At 42.2% G+C, this 19,391-nt stretch overlaps 1 protein-coding gene across 1 annotated transcript in view; it reads left to right on the forward strand.

The window, feature by feature from the left end:
• The first annotated feature begins 6,364 nt into the window (after positions 1 to 6,364).
• The window catches only part of LOC135096724 (zinc finger protein GLI2-like), a 159,029-nt gene continuing 146,002 nt past the window's right edge, over positions 6,365 to 19,391 (forward strand). Inside the window, exon 1 of the mRNA XM_063998459.1 lies at positions 6,365 to 7,137. Coding sequence (XP_063854529.1) covers positions 7,122 to 7,137 — 16 coding nt within the window. The 5' untranslated portion in view covers positions 6,365 to 7,121. The remainder of the gene's footprint in view (positions 7,138 to 19,391) is intronic.

Below are 19,391 nucleotides of genomic sequence, written 5' to 3' on the forward strand. Positions count from 1 at the left end.
ACTCTTCCCACATATGGGGAGGTTCAACTCACACAGCCCTCCTAAACAGGGCGGAGTCAGAAGCTTTTTGTCACATCGGTTCCTCCCCTTTAACAAACTGTCCTTATTCTTTCACTCACCACCACAGTATTGCATTTCTCGCTATCTTTTACCGTCCTCGCCAAGGCCACTACTCTTCCGAACTTGTTAACTTGTACAACTAAGGCGCTGCACATTTTCTACATACTGTCATAAGGCATTATGAGTGAGGTTATTATTCTTTTTCCCTAAGCTGGTCTCCTTATTATACATAAAACAATAGTACATAATACAAAGACTGGATCTGCTACAGTGATTATTATTATTATTATTATTATTATTATTATTATTATTATTATTATTATTATTATTATTATTATTATTATCATCATCATCATCATCATCATCATCGTCATCGCCATCGCCACCACTGTCATCACCATCACCAGGAACCAAATCAAGTGTCGGGCGTGGGGTGGTGTTGCTGGGTTGTTGAGAAACTGTTGCAGCGTGACTATATAAAGAACTCACCCGCCTCTCTCTCTCTCTCTCTCTCTCTCTCTCTCTCTCTCTCTCTCTCTCTCTCTCTCTCTCTCTCTCTCTCTCTCTCTCTCTCTCTCTCTCTCTCTTTCTTGGACTGATAAACACATGGATAGACAGAAACATGGATTGATACGTTCACCACCACCACCACCACCACCACCACCACCACCACTGATAGCGGATGAGAACAAAAGATCAAACACAGACAGCCCTGTTAAGCCTTCGACAGCTAACAACATCTATTATTTCAGTAACCATAGGCAGTTTAAGTAAGGAAGCTGTAGTAGATCGTCCATAACACCTTTCTGCTGTGAATGGAGTCTTAAATGACGAATCTATTAAGCTGAGGCGACTCCACTATAGAAGTCAAAGGAGGAACATCTTACCACGAAATAAGTAGGTAGATAAATAAATAGATACATAAATTAGTGCAATAAGTAAAATGAATCGAGAAAAAGCGTGACCATTGTAAAGAAAAAAATATGACGGATGGATAAATAAATAGATTAGCAAAAGAATCAATAAATAACATCCACGAAAAGACTCAAAGTGCATAACAACACCTCACCCAACACACACACACACACACACACACACACACACCAGACAAGGCTTCATCACTTGCAGTACGTCACCACTACAAGCTCTCGTCTTCATGTTAATCTCGTCCATACTGAGTCTCCCTTAGTGTGATTTATCTCCGTGTGACAGAGTGGAGGAGCGTGTGTGTGTGTGTGTGTGTGTGTGTGTGTGTGTGTGTGTGTGTGTGTGTGCGCGCGGCGGTAAACACTGCATCAACACAGCTCCTCGCGGCGGCCCTGCAAACAACACTGGTGGCGCCGGGTGAGTGATGGTGGTGGTGCTGGTGGTGATACAACAGTGAAGACAGAGAGGAGCAAAAAAGAAAAGGACCAAGATGATGAAGAATAAGAGTGGAAACATGATTGAGATTAAGAATAAAGGACGAGGTGGTGGAAAGGTGGAGGATGGGGAGGGAAGGAGAAAAAGAATGACACAGATGATGAAGAATAAGAGTAGAAACATGATTGAGATTAAGAATAAAAGCGAGGTGGTGGAAGGGAGGAGGAGGAGGAGCAAGAAGAGGAAGAGGACGGGGAAGACGAAAAAGACACAGATGATGAAGAATAAGCGTGAAAATGAGAATAAGATTAAGACTAAGAAGAGGAGGAGGAGATGGAAGAGGTGGAGAAAAAGCTAGAGGCGGAGGTGGAGAAAGATAAAAATGATGCAGAATAAGAGTGAAAAATAAGAGTGAGATTGAAATTAAGGAAAAGAAAAAAGGAGGAGGAGGAGAAGGAGGAGGCGGAGGAGGAGGAGAAGGAGGAGGAGAGGGAGCAGCAAAAAGGAAAGGGGGAGGTAGTGTACTGAGCAACCAGACTGACACCACCGCCGGCATGCGTCTGTTCAGCTTAACTTGACGCTTAAGATCCTCCTCCCCTCACTCCCCACGCCGCGCCGTCTGAGGTATGCCATTAGATAAACTGATGCATACGTAATCCACGGCACATCTGAGGCGCGCGTGCTTGGTGGCTGGCTGGCTGTGCGGGGATGCTGGGAATGGTTTTGCCCGGCGAGGGACTCACTGCTTTCCTTAACCATATCTGACTTGTCGCTTCCTGATCATTAAGAGAAAAAGTTTTTAATATTTACGCAAGCTTGAATATTTTTTTAGTTCATGTTGCCATATTAGTCCTTGAGGTGTTTTGTCGTGTGGGATATTAAAGTGCTAGTAAGGGTGAGTGTTCCTTGCGGGTTGTGAATAGAAGCGTAATAGTTTACCTGAATTATATATCTGGCTTATTTACTTTCACAAGGGCTCGTAAAAACAACCACAAAAATTATATGAAAGGAATGTCATGTGCATTACTCGCGTCAGAATAACTAAATAAGTAAATAAATGAGTAAAATAGCATAATGGCTCATTCCACACGGTTACTTCGCTTCTACGTATTCGTAGGAATATATATATATATATATATATATATATATATATATATATATATATATATATATATATATATATATATATATATATATATATATATTCCTACGACTTGTACTGATTTGTACTGCTTCAAATCAAACTATCAATACAATTCCGAAAAAAAAAAAATCTGCTAATTTCTTGCAATCTTCTTCGGTTATCGTTTTTTCGTTTTTTTTTTTAAGATAAACATATTGAACGGCTTTTTTTCCTTATTTTTACGCCTTTGGTTAGTCATTAGGGGAAAATATATTTGCCAACGAAATAAAAAAAAGAAGAAAAAGAAAAATCCTGAACTTAATCAAAACTAACATATAGCCGAATATACATATGTATCATGGGGATTACTTAATTTAATTTATTTATCTATTAACTTTATATATATATATATATATATATATATATATATATATATATATATATATATATATATATATATATATATATATATATATATATATATATATATATATATATATATATATATATATATATATATATATATATATATATATATATATATATATATATATATATATATATATAAGGGGAGGAAATCTTGTGGATGAAATGTTTTTGGGTGCATTTTCCTGTATAGAACGGACACAAACACACACACACACACACACACACACACACACACACACACACACACACACACAGTGTCGTCCAGTGGACGTCCATTGCGTGCTGCCTGAAGGGCGACTTGACACCAGCGTGACGTGACTGGTGAGATGTACAGTACATGAAATTTAGACGCGTGCACAGAACCATGTAAAAATATTGGTACAAAAGTGGTATAGCCGCTTCCCTCCTTCACTCACACATATATTTAGATAGATAGATAGATAGATATGTAAATAGGTATGTAGATAGATAGGTAGACAGATGGATAGATAGATGGACAGATAGACAGATAGGTAAACATATACGAGTAGGTAAATAGATAGATATAGGCAAATATACAAGTAAATATAGGTAAATATATAGACAGGTAGATGGATAGATAATAAGGTAGACACATATATACATACATACATAGACAGACAGACATACAGATAGACCGACATATATTCCGATGACCACGACAAACTAAAAACAGAAAAAAAAAATACACATTATATTTTTATTGGCTCAATTTAACACAAGATGACACACACACACACACACACACACACACACACACACACACAAAGGTCTGGGTGACGGAGGAGGGGAAGAGTGACTCCTGTTAAACTAGAACTTGTTGCTCGGTGGGAAATAATTAATCCCCTGGGAGTGTTGGTGCTCCACGCGTCATTTCCTGTGCAGGGCGAACACGTCTGTGGCGAGCTGGAGGGTGGGGAGGGGTGGTGGAAGTGGAGATGGAGGAGGAGGTAGTGGAGGTGGAAGGGGCTAGAGGGGGAGGTGAGATGAGGCCTGCACGCTGACTCACACTAAATAATTAAAGGCTATTGACTGTTATTCCCTCCAGTCAGTTAGTCAGTGAGTGTTACCATTATTATTACCATTATCATTAGTTGTTGTCTCGGTTGTCGTTGTTGTAGATGTTGTTATTACTATTATTATTGTTGTTCTTCTTGTTCTTGTTCTTGTTGATAATGACCATTGCAGCAGCGGCAGTAGTAGTTGTAGTAGTAGTGGTGGTAGTAGCAGTAATAATACAAGTAGTCGTAATCAGCATTGTCACAACAGCTGTAACGCGTGTTGGGAAGGCAGGAGCATCACGAGAGGCATCATCAGGCGGAGAGGAAACAAGCGGAAGTGGGCGAAGGAAATGGGAATGGAGATGAGAACGAGTGCTGGGACAAGGTCACTCTTCCTCCGCCGGAAATGATCGCCGTTCCTGAAGGGAGGAACAGGAGGAGGAGGAGGAGGAGGAGGAGAAGAAACACGTGTTGACAAACGTTCCTCCCTCACTCTCGCTGCCGCCGCTATCTCCTCCGTCTTCTCCTCCCCGTCAATCCCAGGTTTTACTATGAAATTAGCAACTGTAAGATCGCCGACTCGGAGGGGAGGAGGGGAGAAGGAAAGGAGGGAGGGAAGGAGGGGAGCAGGGGAGGGAACGTCTTGTATCACAGCCAAGGGTTGTTTTCCTCGTGACGGTATTATCGTCCTACTCATCTGTTTACTTTTAGACCGCTTTAAATCGGCTCGAATTGCGCTAGAGTGTGACAGTTGTTCCTGCTTTGTTTGTTTATCCCGCTCCTTATTACGCTCTCTCTCTCTCTCTCTCTCTCTCTCTCTCTCTCTCTCTCTCTCTCTCTCTCTCTCACTTCAACATCTAAATCTTAAAGGTCCTCCCTCGCCCCTCGCCTTGTGTCGGTCCGCCCGCCGCCGCTGAGCCCAACTTGATTAAGACATAAAGTGTAGAATTGCCACTAATACATCACTTTTATTCACAGTCGTTGGCTCCGGCGTGCGTCTCTCTCTTGCGTCTCCGTGTCTCGGTCTCCACAGCCGCCGAAGAGAGAGCGGCAGCGAGCGAACGATGAAAGAGATAGAGAGCGATAAATATTTAATGCGAAAACCTCGAATGGCGAGCCATGAAAGAGAGAGAAAACGCTCCTTGAGACGCGAGTGTTGATGAAGACATTGTAAGGCGCCCAGGCAAGGTGACGCAACTGCCAGCGGCCGCCACCGTCCCTATCTTCCCGCCGCGCACTATATGCTCACTTCCCGTAAGCCATTAGCGCCGAGGAACATTGTCGGGGATGGTAATTGGCGGGCTAAATACCTGGTACATAAGGGGATTAGTCACTTCGCGGTGGGAAAGGCGGTGGGGGTTATATGAAATGATATAAGGAGTGTGGGAGTCGGCAGCAGCGGGGGGCAAGCGGAGGCGGACCAGCACCACGCGACACTCTGAGTGAGGGAACCAACAGCCGAGTAGGGGCGCCAGTTTCCTCTTTTTTTTTTCTTTCTCTCTCGGCCGTCTCCTTTACTCTTTGCAACCTTCTCCTCAGCAGCGCGATACCTTGCATGCCAGAGCCCTTCAAGCAGCACCGGGGGGCGGGGGTGTCATTGGGGCTGCTGGGAAAGAAGGATGTCGGGAAACGTGAGGATCAAAGTTGGGTACTGGCGAACCTCAGTGGGGCAGTCTCATCTTAGAAGGGTAGAACCTCGCCACATTACATCACTGCCAAACGTACAAGCTCAGGATGGTCTAAAATAGCATTCAACACCTTCTGGTACCCACTGACAAGTCCCCACTCGTACTGAGAGGGCAGCATGGCAGAGTAATGCGGAGGTGGCGTTGGGGCGGCGTATCTTGGGCTGCCTAGAGTGGTCTAATTGGGTGAGAAGGCTGTGTGAGGTGAAGACCCACGTCTCGAAAATTTAAGTAGGAAGATGTCAGACTGAGAACGAGGCTCTTGATGACGTGAAATCCCGCTAGTCTCGAGTCACTCTCCTTCCCTTAGGCTTGGGTCATCTCAAACACACACATTAACGTGCGCTTTGAATATACTCGTGAAGGCTATGAATAATTTAGGGAGATAGGGAATTCCTCCCTATTCGGGTAGGTACTGTGTATGGCAACGGGGAGTGATGCCAGCACCTCAGGCATTTGGGCAGATTTCTTGTATTTCTGTACCTTTCGATACTTCCCCTATGATGTGAAAGTAAGAACGGTGTGGGATCACGTGGGTGGGGAGGTTATGTGCTGTGGCTGGGTGTTGAAGATTGAGTGGGGGTGTCGAGGCTGCAATATGGGGGTGTAGATGCTGCGGCAGGGTAGGGAGGAAGGCAGGGGCGGGTGGAGGGAGGGCGGGGGAGCCACAGACCTGACGACTGGCGGTACTTGGCATCTAGGCACCCTTCGCCCGTGCTCACTCCTCCTGTGTTACTGTTTGCCACTTGGCTGTCCAGGCTTCTGCAATATCAATTATCGACGTGAGTGCGTATGACGAGCCCGCGTGTCGCCCACGTCCAGGTCGTCATCGTGTGTGGAAGCGTGGAGAGGCGAGGGAGGCCGCGGTGTGGGGTGGTGGCTGGGTGGCGGCGCGCGCGAGCAGTGGTCCCAGGGCTCGGCATCACTGCACTCGCCTCGTACACACCGAAAAGTGAGTGAACTCGCGGTGGAAGGAGCCCAGTGGTAGTTAGTTGAGTTGTTAGGCGACTGTTGTCAGCAAAGAGGGCGGCCGTGCTCTATCCCGCCCGCCAGACGACACGCTCCTGTCGCCCTCCTACACCGCCCACGTCCCGACCCTGTCCCGCTCGAGGGCTGGGCGGCCGGGAAATAGAGAAACAGAGGAACTACCCAGAGATAATCATGATCGTAGGAGGCGGAGAGGCGCCGTACTCACGCCGGAGCCCGATGAGCCAATTACCCCTGACGTAGTGCCGCGTCAAATCAAGGCGCGCCGCGGGTGGAGCACTGACCCCCCAGAAAGAAGTGCTAAGTGTGGAAAAGTGTTTGGGTTTGTGCAAAGTGGTGGCGTGGGGTCTGGGCAGTGGTGATGTGTGGGGTGAGGGTGGAGGGGAAGGGGATCGTTCGTGACATCCTCTGCCGCAGCCGCCGGAGCCTCCCCGCCCCCGCCCACACCTGAAGAACATGCAGGAGAAGAAAAGTAAGTTTTTTTTTTTTCTTCCCTCATCTCATTTTTTTTTTTTCTCGTTTTTCCTTCTTGCTTCCATGATGTCTGTTTTTCATGTGATGTATTGATTAATAATTCTGCTGATGATAATACTGTTGTTATGAATTGTATGTGTGTGATATATGGATAAACACAGTGCACATTAATGTCTGTTTGCGGTGCGATCGTATATGAAAAAGAATGTAACACACACACACACACACACACACACACACACACACACACACACACACACACACACACACACACACATACACAAGTTTAATCAGTAACATCCATGCAAGAAGCTCCCGGTACTTTTTTCGCGTCTACGTCGAGAGAAAATCCGTCGACATGAATTTGCTATTTGCTAGAATTTACGGCCGAGTGAGAAAACGCTGATTAAATATCGGGTATTGGCGCACTTCGGAATTCTTGTCAAATCATTCCGCGCCGTGTCGCCGAGCAAATGTTCTATAATTACAGGTGATAAATACATCACCGGGGACGTGCTCCGGAAACTGACAAAATTTCCACCTGTGGAAAAAAAAAAAAAAAAAAGAGAAATAAGATACAAAGATAAAAATAAAAGTCACGTTGATTATTAGGGAAAAACGTGTGGATTGAGATGGACTGCAGTGAGAAGAAAAAAAGGATGTTGAGTAAATGACTTTATGGTGAACTGTCTGTTTATTATTATTGTTATTATTATTATTAATATTGTTATTATTATTATTATTATTATTATTATTATTATTAAACTTGGTGTAGTACTGGCATGAAAACTTTTATTTATTTAGTGTGTGTGTGTGTGTGTGTGTGTGTGTGTGTGTGTGTGTGTGTGTGTGTCTGAGGTGAAGAGAGGGAGTAGGGTGAGCGGCGGCCGGGGTAGGCAGGGCAGCGAGGCGAGGGTGGGCAGGCGGCAGGCAGGCGGCCAGACCGACGGGCCGACCGATCGCCTGACCGTCACCACCACCTACACCGCCGCCTCCACCACCACCATCACCACCGCCAGTATTACTTCATTATTACCACACGCGCCCTAGCATGTAGTCACCACCATCAGTGACCACCAGTATCCACACACCCACATACCCACCCGCCACTCAGTCCATCGCCCACTGAGCCCTGCCTGCCATCGTTTACCACCGAGGAAAGAAAGTAAAGAAAAAAAAAAGTTCAGATTTACCCTCTTTGTTACACTTAAGTTTTATATATATATATATATATATATATATATATATATATATATATATATATATATATATATATATATATATATATATATATAATTTTTTTTTGTATAATTTAACGATTTTTATATGCTTTCTCATTAGCGTTCTTTTATTATCAGCTTTCAGCATTTCCTTTTGTTCACATGTAACAATTCATATAAAAAAAATTTCCTTCTTATATCACTCTCTTTATATAATGTCAAATATTGTACCTACATGTTTTTCTTCTTCCCTTTCTCTTTTTCCCCTTTTGTCTCGTCTCCCTCCTATTCCCCTCGCTGTCATATCTGCATTGCTCTGATTCAATAATTATCACCCTGAGTTGTATTTTAGTTGTATCGGCAATCAACGAATATATCCGATTAGTTTTAATTGTATTTTTCTGCTTGACTGCATCTGGATTGAGTTGTGGAATATGATGAGTTTTTTTCTTTTTTTTTAATTGACCTCTAGGCATTATTCTCTCTCTCTCTCTCTCTCTCTCTCTCTCTCTCTCTCTCTCTCTCTCTCTCTCTCTCTCTCTCTCTCTCTCTCTCTCTCTCTCTCTCTCTCTCTCTCTCTCTCTCTCTGTTAAATGACTAGTTTCTACATTCAAGAGAAAATTAAGGAATGACTAATAATGACAATACAATAAAACTAGATACATGCTCTCTCTCTCTCTCTCTCTCTCTCTCTCTCTCTCTCTCTCTCTCTCTCTCTCTCTCTCTCTCTCTCTCTCTCTCTCTCTCTCTCTCTCGTGGTAATTGGCCTCTTCCTCATTACCTCGTGTTATCATTCGCCACAATTATCCGCGCCTCTCGCTCCTTCACGCCGGAAGTTGTGAGAAGGCGTGATTTACGAGAGCCTAAGTTGTGATTCTTTAACAAAGGCAGAAAGAGAGAGAGAGAGAGAGAGAGAGAGAGAGAGAGTTTGCTAAGTACTGTCTTCCTATTTTTTCATCTTTCTTTTTTAACCTCCTGTGACTTCCTTTCTTTTCCCTCCTTATTTTATCTTCCTTCTTTCTAGTTCATTTCTTTTCCTTCCTCTTTCCTTTCTCCTCCCTCTTCTTTCCTATCCTTCCTCTTGCGATTTTATTTCTTCCTCGTTTCTTTTCCTTGTTCCCATCCTTCTTCTTTCTTTCTTTCTTATCCTCTCATCTGTTTTTATCTCTTTAATGGAGGGAGTAAAGAGAAGTAAAGTACGGTTTAGTGTTGCCTTTCATTATTCTTTTTTTTCACCTTTCTTTTGAATTGAGATAAATTGTAGTTTTCTTCCATCCCTTTTTTTCTCTCTCTCTCTTTGTTTTCTTTCTTTCTTTCTTTCGTAATTGCATTACTTCCTTTTCTTTTCTCTTTTTCTTGGTTTTCGTTCGGGTTTTAGCATTTAAATCTCTTTTTCTCTTTTCTTTTCCTCTCCTTTCTTTTATTCTTTTCAGTTTCCTTAGAACTGCGATAAATTTCTTTTTTCTCTCTTCCTCTTTCTTATCTCCTTTCAGACACACGAGTTCCTTAATTCCTCATTGTTTTCTTCCCCTCCCTTTTCTTCATCTTCCTTCCTTATCTCATTTTTTTTTTTATTCATAGTACTTTCGTTTTCTCTTAATTATAATTTTTCATCTTTTTTCCTTCTCATTAACACTTTTTTTTTCTTGTTTATCCTCATCCTCACTTTTCTTTTATCTCACGAATGTTTTAATTTTATCTTTTCCCTTCGCCCAGTCTTGTTAATACTTCTCTTCAATTTTTGTCATTGTTCCTCCTTTCTTTTATCTCTCTCTCATCCATTCTCTCCATTTATTGTATTATCTCTTTTCCTTTGTAGTAATGTTATAACATCTCTCTCTCTCTCTCTCTCTCTCTCTCTCTCTCTCTCTCTCTCTCTCTCTCTCTCTCTCTCTCTCTCTCTCTCTCTCTCTCTCTCTCTCTCGTTTCCTTCCTTTCCCATTTCCTCTTCAGCTCCCCCCTTGGTATAATTACAGTTTATGACATCACGTGACTCACAGTTGCCCAATGCATGAGTCATTAAGAGAGAGAGAGAGAGAGAGAGAGAGAGAGAGAGAGAGAGAGAGAGAGAGAGAGATTGTAATTTATCACTTCTATTTACTCCATTTTACCAGTGACCTCGTATATAAACGGGGCACAAACTAAGAAGATTTTACTGTACAATTTTATAGTATTTTCCAATATTAAATTCCTTCCCCATACACACACACAAAAAAAAGATAAATAAAATAAAATAAATAAATAAATAAATAAATAAAAGTAAATAAATAAGAACACCCCATACATTAAAACCGGTCTTTTCATCCAATAATTTACTGCTCAAAACACGTACTGGATTACGGACAAGGTTGCGGGGCCAGTGTATACTCTATTCCCAGACTCTAACAATTTCCGAATTTCTTGCAGTCCTCTCCAGTTGTGAGTCAGAATGGAGTAAGTAAGGGTGTAATTGTAGTGGAAGAGAAACTGAGAGGTGATTCCTAACCTCTCCTTTATTCCCTTAATTTGAGAATACAAATAACAGTGGATGGGTGATTCTTAACGTTTATTTAATCTTCCAAGTGAGAGAATATACATAACAGTGGTTGAGTAATTAGAGGTGAATCTTAACCTCTATTTAATCCCCCTTTTGAGAGAATATAAATAACAATGGATGAATGACTAAGAGATGATTTTTAACCCTTAATTAATACCCTAAAAAAAAAATAAAATAAAATAAATAAATAAATAAATATATATATATATATATATTATATATATATATATATATATATATATATATATATATATATATATATATATATATATATATATATATATATATATATATATATATATATAAATAACAGTGGATGAGTAATTAGAGGTGTTTCTTGACTTCTACTTAATTTCCCTAGTGAGAGAATGAAATTGATCCTTTGGCTCTGAACGTGTTAATGTTTGCTTGTGTTTATTATTGAAATTTCTTATCGTTTTCTCGCATACCTGTCAAATACACACGTTTACTAACTGACCAAGTGTCTTTAGCGCCCCCAAGTGCTCGCTACAAGCTGAGAGGGAGAGAGATTAATTTTAAAGTGTTGTAACCTTATAAGCATGTATATCTGTGTGAAGGTGAGTGATTTATAACAATAAGGGAAGGTAAGCTACGCAGGTACAGCCAGATCCACTCAGATTACTAGGTGTTGTATCTTTATTGCTGGCGTTTGTGTGTTTGCTCTCCCTAAGTGCTACCTTGGTGTTGTGGAAATATGTTTGTGGCATCTCTTTTTTTTTTTTTTTTTTTTCCTATTTGCCATTTGTATTGGTAGTCTGCCCGTTCATATGTATGTTGTATGTTTGTGATTGTGTATGTATGTTGTATGTTTGTGATTATGTATGTATGAATGTATGTATGCATGGTATTATCTACGTCATTATCTGTGTATGAGTGGAATTACACAACACACAGATCTACATACATAGCTAATTGGAATCTACCTGATAATTTCCTCTTTTTTTTCCCATTGTTGCATGAACTGCTTCGCAAAATTCAGCACTTATCTCCACACACACACACACACACACACACACACACACACACACACACACACACACACACACACACACACACACACACACACACACACACACACACACACACAGATCGGCTTTCACTATATCACTTTATATTCAGTATTAGTAATTTCCTCGTGAGCGCAGAGAGAGAGAGAGAGAGAGAGAGAGAGAGAGAGAGAGAGAGAGAGAGAGAGAGAGAGAAGGAAACACTATTTGGATGAAAATATGCTAACTTTTCCTGGAATCTTCCTTGAATATGTGACACAGTTTGCTTTTTTAAAGATTTTTAGATTACATTTCTTTACAGATTTATATTGGAAGGCTTTTTATTATTTCAAGATTACATTTTTAGCAGATGCAATATCTATTCGAAGCTTCCTTAAGAGTCTTGGATTACATTTTATTTACTCGTTTTTTACATTTTTTATCAGGTTTAGAGAAGATAATATTTTTTTCACAGATTTTATTTCTATTCGATGCTTTTTTTTAAGGTATTTGGATTACATTTTTTTGCAGATATTATTTCTATTGGAAGTGTTGAAAATGCAGTGCCTGGCGTGGGGTAATCCAGCGCGTCCCATGCCTCAGATACCCACCGCAGGATTGCTGTGGTGACGCCGTGCTTTTTTAATCGGTGCCGCCTTACAATTACCTTCTCACTTAGAAATGCACTGCGGGGTAACTCAGAGTCTCAAGTGAAGCAGAAGCAGGATGAACAGGAGCGGGACGAGGTGGTGGCGGTGGTAGCGGACTTGTTTGTGGTGGCCAGGGCAATGATTCTCCCATTCAGTTTAGTTCATTTGATGGTTATAAGAACATAAGAACATAAGAAAATAAGGGAAGCTGCAAGATACCATCAAGCCTACACGTACATGGCAGTCCCTGAAACATACCTATCTATTTCAACTGATCATATTCATCCGTGAATTTTTATTTTTTTTTATTTATTTATTTATTATTTTTTTAAGTTCCCTAATGCGTGTAGTCGTTGTATCGGCACCTCTTTTCCTGTCTTATTTTTTTTGTTTATTTATTTATTTATTTTTTCAGTGCGTTATACTCCCGTTGTTGTTGCCTCTTCTTCCACATTTCAAAGTCTGCTGTCCACTAGTTCTTCATTAAATATCACTTCACTACACTGTCTTCCTCTTCTGTTTTTCGTATGATTCTGTGACTTCGTGTGCCCCTGATATGTAGAATCCTCTCAAGTAGATTCCTCACACAGAGATTACACCTTGAAAATTTCTCCCAAAGTAATTCAATTCACGATAAATTTCTCCCTGTCTAAGCTAACCTAACTTTACTTAATTGATCAAAAAAGGTGGAAGGGGGAATTGTTTGGGGGGAAAAAGTCAGTATTTAGTTCCAGTCAGAGTAAATTTATTGTAGCCTAACTTAACCTAATCTAACATACTCTAACATAACTTTACCCAATATCTCGAAAAGTGGAGGAGTATTTTGGCAAGAGATCCTTTCTGTGAGTGGAGTGGGAATGTAGAAAATTTATCGAGAGAAAAAAAAAAAACACCATAACCAATTCTGTGCGTCTTAAGCATGCGAAAGACATTACACACCATGACTCTTATGTTACAGTGTGTTTTAGCATGTTACTGTAACCAAAATGTAAAGAATATTAGTAAGGCTGCCACCTGTCCCCTTCTGCCTCTCTGTTGCGGCGCCTTAGAACAATCAATCCATCAGCCTCTCTTCTCCCACCACCAGTACTTTTCAACACCTCAGGCAGCCGGACACGCCGGGAAATCGCCTTAACACCCTCAAGTGCAGAGCCCGAATCCTCCGTCGCCTCAAAGTTACTGGGAGTCACACCTTCACTTCCCATTACCCTCTGCGCCTCTGAGTCTCCCTCCCTCCTTCCCTCCCTCCAGCCACCCCACCAGGCCCGCATAGCCCGCTGCCTTTGAGAGGACAGTTCACGTGAAATGTTGAGAGAGAGAGAGAGAGAGAGAGAGAGAGAGAGAGAGAGAGAGAGAGAGAGAGAGAGAGAGAGAGAGAGAGAGAGAGAGAGAGAGAATCACACTCCATCGCGGGATAGAGCGGTGAGGCAGCACACATGAGGTGGCGGGATGAGAGTGACAGAAATCGTTGAGTTAATCTAAAAGGACAAGCCGTGGACATTTTTACGCTAAAGGAGAGAGAGAGAGAGAGAGGAGAGAGAGAGAGAGAGAGAGAGAGAGAGAGAGAGAGAGGAGAGAGAGAGAGAGAGAGAGAGAGACGGGAGCGAACGCAGCTTATCTGAAGGTAAACTTATTTTTAATCAGCCATCACGGTAAGAGTGAGAAATGCCAGGTTCAGGAACGATAAAGTGCTGCCGCTTTACGAGTCAAGAGGGAGGCGAGGCGAGGCAGTGCGGTGGAGGTAACCCTGCGTTGGGTGCTGTGCTGGGTGCTGTGCTGTTCTAGGTGCTGTGTTGTGCTGGGTGTTGGCGCTGCTTCGGTGAGGGGAGGGAAGGGTTGGGTTACCGGGCGGCGGAGAGTCACGGATCAGTGGGAAGCGTTGGGTGATTTGTTAGTCTTGGTACCAGATTAATATCCTCCCAGCAGAGTGAGGCAACGAGAGACGTGAAATGGGCCACGTGATGTATGCTTGTACCCAGGATGTATGTGCTGGAGTTTTTATCCCGTGTGTTTTTGTGCATTCTTTCCCGTGTGTATACCATCTTCCTATTTAACTTTGTTTTTCACGTGAGGGAACAACAAAGTAGAGAAATAGAATGAAGAGGAGGAGAAAAATGCCCGTTTAATCATCAGGGGAACACTTCCTATAGATTACAAGCATATCTAGTTTAGCTCCCGCGATGTCTTGGTGCGTCTTGAAGGAGTGTATGTCATAGGTAGGGGGCGGAGAAGCGTAATCTATTAGGGTGTTGCCAAGCCTGCCTGTCTTTCTTTCAGTCCTCACTTCTGTCCCTCCATTCATCATGTGTCCGTCCATTCATCATGACTTGTCTTCCTCTGAGCTCTTCGCCCTCAAGTGTGTATTGAAGCCGCACGTCTCACTTCCTGATGGCGCGGCGGTTGTCACCCTCACAGTGCTCATTGCAGTAATCACCTCCAATCATATTTCACTTTGTTATTTTGGGGCGTGCGTGGTCTCCGTGCCGATTCATCTCATGTTACCAAGGCATGTGCTCCTGATCAACTAAAACTTTCTTCCAAATACTGCATGTCGTGGCTCAGGTCGCGTGACGGTACCCTGCTGTGTTGAGTTGATTGCCTTGCTACACTCATTCTGCCACCTGTTAAACCGTTTCAAGAGGCGGGTTTTAATCCAGATGCTATTTCCAAATTTTGTGTAGCCATTTTGACTACACTTTGGGGACTAGCACCTTCAGTTGGAGTTTTATTTGTAGCCTTTTTGTTACCTTAATCCAGAGTCCCCGCTTACATAAAAAGAAAAAAAAAAGTATCTATGCGTGGGTGACTTGCTCGGAGACTGTGTTGAAGAAGGAATGGAGGGATGCCCTTAATGTAGCGGTGGTGATAGTAATAGAACTGTTTTCTGCATCTTGTCTGCGTCTTATCTCGACTATTTCTAACTGCCTGCTGTGGAAGTTATTGGAGATTCTAAATTTCTTTCTTAATTCCAATGATCATTTAATAAGGATTATGCTCCATTAATGCAGAAGAGAACCTGCGAAAATCCGATTAATAACTTTTGTAACCATTGAAAATACGAGAGAGAGAGAGAGAGAGAGAGAGAGAGAGAGAGAGAGAGAGAGAGAGAGAGAGAGAGAGTAATGCAACAAAATGGCGGGGACATGGTCAAGTTGTAACGCGACGGGTGGAAGGGAAATACATAGTGAATGACTCGTCCCACACGCGGATGCCGTCACTCCCACTCACGTGTTGAGAGAACCCCACCTCTTGTCTCTTGTTGTGGTGCCTCGAGTCCCTCACTGCCGCGGGATGATGTCTGTGGTGGCTGTGGTGCCTCGAGTCCCTCACAGCCGCGGGGTGTTGTCTGTGGTGGCTTGAGTCTGGAGGAAGGAAATAGGAAAGCGGTATGACATCAGTCGGAAATGAACAACATTTGAAGATTTGAAAACTTTGAACATTTATTTACTGCTACTAATAAAAAAGGAAATTACAAACAACAGTGAAGATTAATGATAAGTAAATGTGACTAGCCTTTTCAATTAAAGCCAAAACTTCAGGCAAAGATAAATAAAGGAAAGGAAATAGAACTGCTGTAAAATACTAAAGGTAAACAGATTATATTTTGTCGAATGCATAAAAGCTAAGATAGAAAAGTTATTCCTAAGACAAATCTTATAGGTAGTTTATTGAAAGTAAGCCTTTTTTTTTTTTCTTAAGACAGATAAACTTCCTGGTTGTGATATTGTAATGTTAGTTGTTACTTTCCTCTTGACTGGTGTGGTTTTGTTGTTTTATTGTGATCATTGTTATTACTTTTATTGTGATTGTTGCTTTTAGTTGTTATTGTTTTTCATTTTATTATTATCATTATTATTGTTACTACTACTACTACTACTACTACTACCACTACTACTACTACTACTACTACTACTACTACTACTACTACTACTACTACTACTACTACTACTACGCCTTCAACAGCCACTACTACAGTTACCACTATCATTTTCATTATCATTACCATCATCATTAATATTTCAACTAATGCATCATCGTCGTCAGCAGCTGCATCATTATCTATTCTTCATAATACAGATATTGGAACGTAATAATCACAGACATGTGCCTCGTTCATGCACTCCTCTAATCACTTCGGCGTGTCCACCATAACTGTCAGCGCAGGAACATTCATCATAGGACACAGACATTGCACTTTTTTTTTAGGATATTTTCAACGACATATGCACATAGACAGCAGTGTAAATAACCTCTCTCTCTCTCTCTCTCTCTCTCTCTCTCTCTCTCTCTCTCTCTCTCTCTCTCTCTCTCTCTCTCTCTCTCTCTCTCTCTCTCTCTCTCTCTCTCTCTCTCTCTCTCTCTCTCTCTCTCTCTCTCTCTCTCTCTCTCTCTCTCTCTCTCTCTCTCTCTGGCACATGTACCAAAACACTTTTGCACTGCACTTACACTATTTTCAAAACGCTCTTGTTGGAGTTGGACGTGTTTTTAAGGATGTTCGCATGATTCCAGTTAAAGATTAAGAAAATTTCTACATTATTTCTACTGGAGAACCCGGCTAAAATCATCTCTTTGGCTTTTGAAAAATAGTCGTGATGAGAGAGCATAGGGTTTCTGAATATTGGCTTCTCTCTCAAGCTGCTGCTCTCCTGCCTGCCCCGTGCTGTCCTCGCGTGCTGAGCGGAGGGCGGCGGCAGGCAGTGGAGGGCCCCGTGACACAGCGGTGTGGTTCCCTCATCGCGGAGCCAACGCTACGGTCTTGAAAGATCGTAAACAACTATTGAGGGTGTCCTGTAGTCACATTGGTGGTCTTCTTTACCTATTTATTTATTTATTTATTTATTTGAAAGAGGAACGAAATTATAAATCGGATAAACTTAGATGATGGTATAATATTAGAAGTGATTACAGTTGTCATGTTACTACTATTGCTACTACTACTACTACTACTACTACTACTACTACTACTACTACTACTACTACTACTACTACTACTACTGCTGCTGCTGCTGCTGCTGCTGCTGCTGCTGCTGCTGCTGCTGCTGCTGCTGCTGCTGCTGTTGTTACTACTACTACTACTACTACTACTACTACTACTACTACTACTACTACTACTACTACTACTACTGCTGCTGCTGCTGCTGCTGCTGCTGCTGCTGCTGCTGTTTGAAATAATAGTGATAAAAAGATAATCATTCGCCTATAAATTATTTTAAGAGTGATTATAAGATCGATGATCATGATAATGACGATAATAATAGCAACAGGGGTCTACCGTCATGTATTATCACAATAATAATAATAATAATAATAATAACATACTACCTGTTAAAATTGATGACAAGAAGAATAGCAAGAAGGAGAAGGAGAAGGAGAAAATTTGTGATAGAGAATCTTTACTTACAGAATTTTTTATACCTGCTTCCTCCATTAATCAGTGGTGCTGCTGCTTTTTTCTTTATCTATCACTCGCTAATAATACCTGCTTTTATTAATTTTCTATTATAATGTGAATATGAAGCGTCTTTTTACATTAATCTTATTCATTACTCTTTTTATACTCATGCCTTACTGCAAATTTCCTTTCATCTGACGCTTTTAATTCTTTTACTTTTCTCTCTCTCTCTCTCTCTCTCTCTCTCTCTCTCTCTCTCTCTCTCTCTCTCTCTCTCTCTCTCTCTCTCTCTCTCTCTCTCTCTCTTGCCTTCTGTGTATTTCTGTCCCTTCTCTCTTACCTCTTCTATTTTTTTTTATTAAACGTTTCTTTACTTATTTATGCGCATACCTTTCTTGGAAATTATTTTTCATCTAACGCTTTTTTCTTTTTTTTTTCTTTCCTTTTGTGCATTTCTTTTCCTCTTTGGTCTCTTTTTCACGCTGATATTATTTATCATTCTTCTGTATTCCTGCTTTCTTACAAATTTCCTTTTCCTTTAAACTTTTGAATGATTTTTCTCACTTTTTTCTTTCTCTTCCTTTCTGTGTATTTCTTTCCCTTCCCTCTGATCTCTCTCGCCGCGTCATCGCTTCCTTGATCCTCTCCCATGTCTTTCCTCCACGTTTGATCTCGTATTAAATTTTTATCCTCTGGTTTATTTATTATTCGTCGCGTTAACTCTGCATCGGGCCGCCAGTGTTGTGTGAACAGGAATGAAGCTTCAGTCAGACTGATTCGAACCGCGAGGCTGAATTCAGGCAGAATCTCTCTCTCTCTCTCTCTCTCTCTCTCTCTCTCTCTCTCTCTCTCTCTCTCTCTCTCTCTCTCTCTCTCTCTCTGTTCATCTCGTCAGTGGAGAGCGACATGCCAGCCATGCGGTACGTCCCGGCAGGCTTTCGGTAGGTCCACTCCGTGTCTAATTAGCCACTTAGCACCTGGCTTAACCCGGGGCCACGCCAGGGCGGGCAGGGGAGGGCCGGGGGAGCGGAGACAGAAGGTGGCGGCGGTGAGGTGGGCATAAGTGGGGTGGTGGACGGCGGAGTGTAGTAGGTGCGCGTGACTAACTGCTGGAACTAACCTCTAACAGCCGTGCTCGATCAGGGTAACTAACTGGCCCCCGGGGGACGAGGGGCGCGGGCCAGGGCGGGGCGGATGGGCCGGGGCGGGGTTGGGCGGGGCGAGGTGGAGTGGGGCGGGTCGAGGCTGATTGAGGTGAGGTGAGGAGCAGAGTGGGATGTGGGTGGAGCAGGTCTGTGATAGGCTGAGATTCTTTGGAGGGCAACGCAGGTGACACGTGGACAGGTGAGGAGGAGGAGGAGGAGTAGATTCACCTGATTGCTGTGGGCAGTGTGGTAAATTTTTTTCTTTTTTCTTTTTTGGGCCAATTAAATGAGGTGGAATGCAG

This window comes from Scylla paramamosain, chromosome 3 (genome assembly GCF_035594125.1).
Source record: "Scylla paramamosain isolate STU-SP2022 chromosome 3, ASM3559412v1, whole genome shotgun sequence".
NCBI lineage: Eukaryota > Metazoa > Arthropoda > Malacostraca > Decapoda > Portunidae > Scylla > Scylla paramamosain.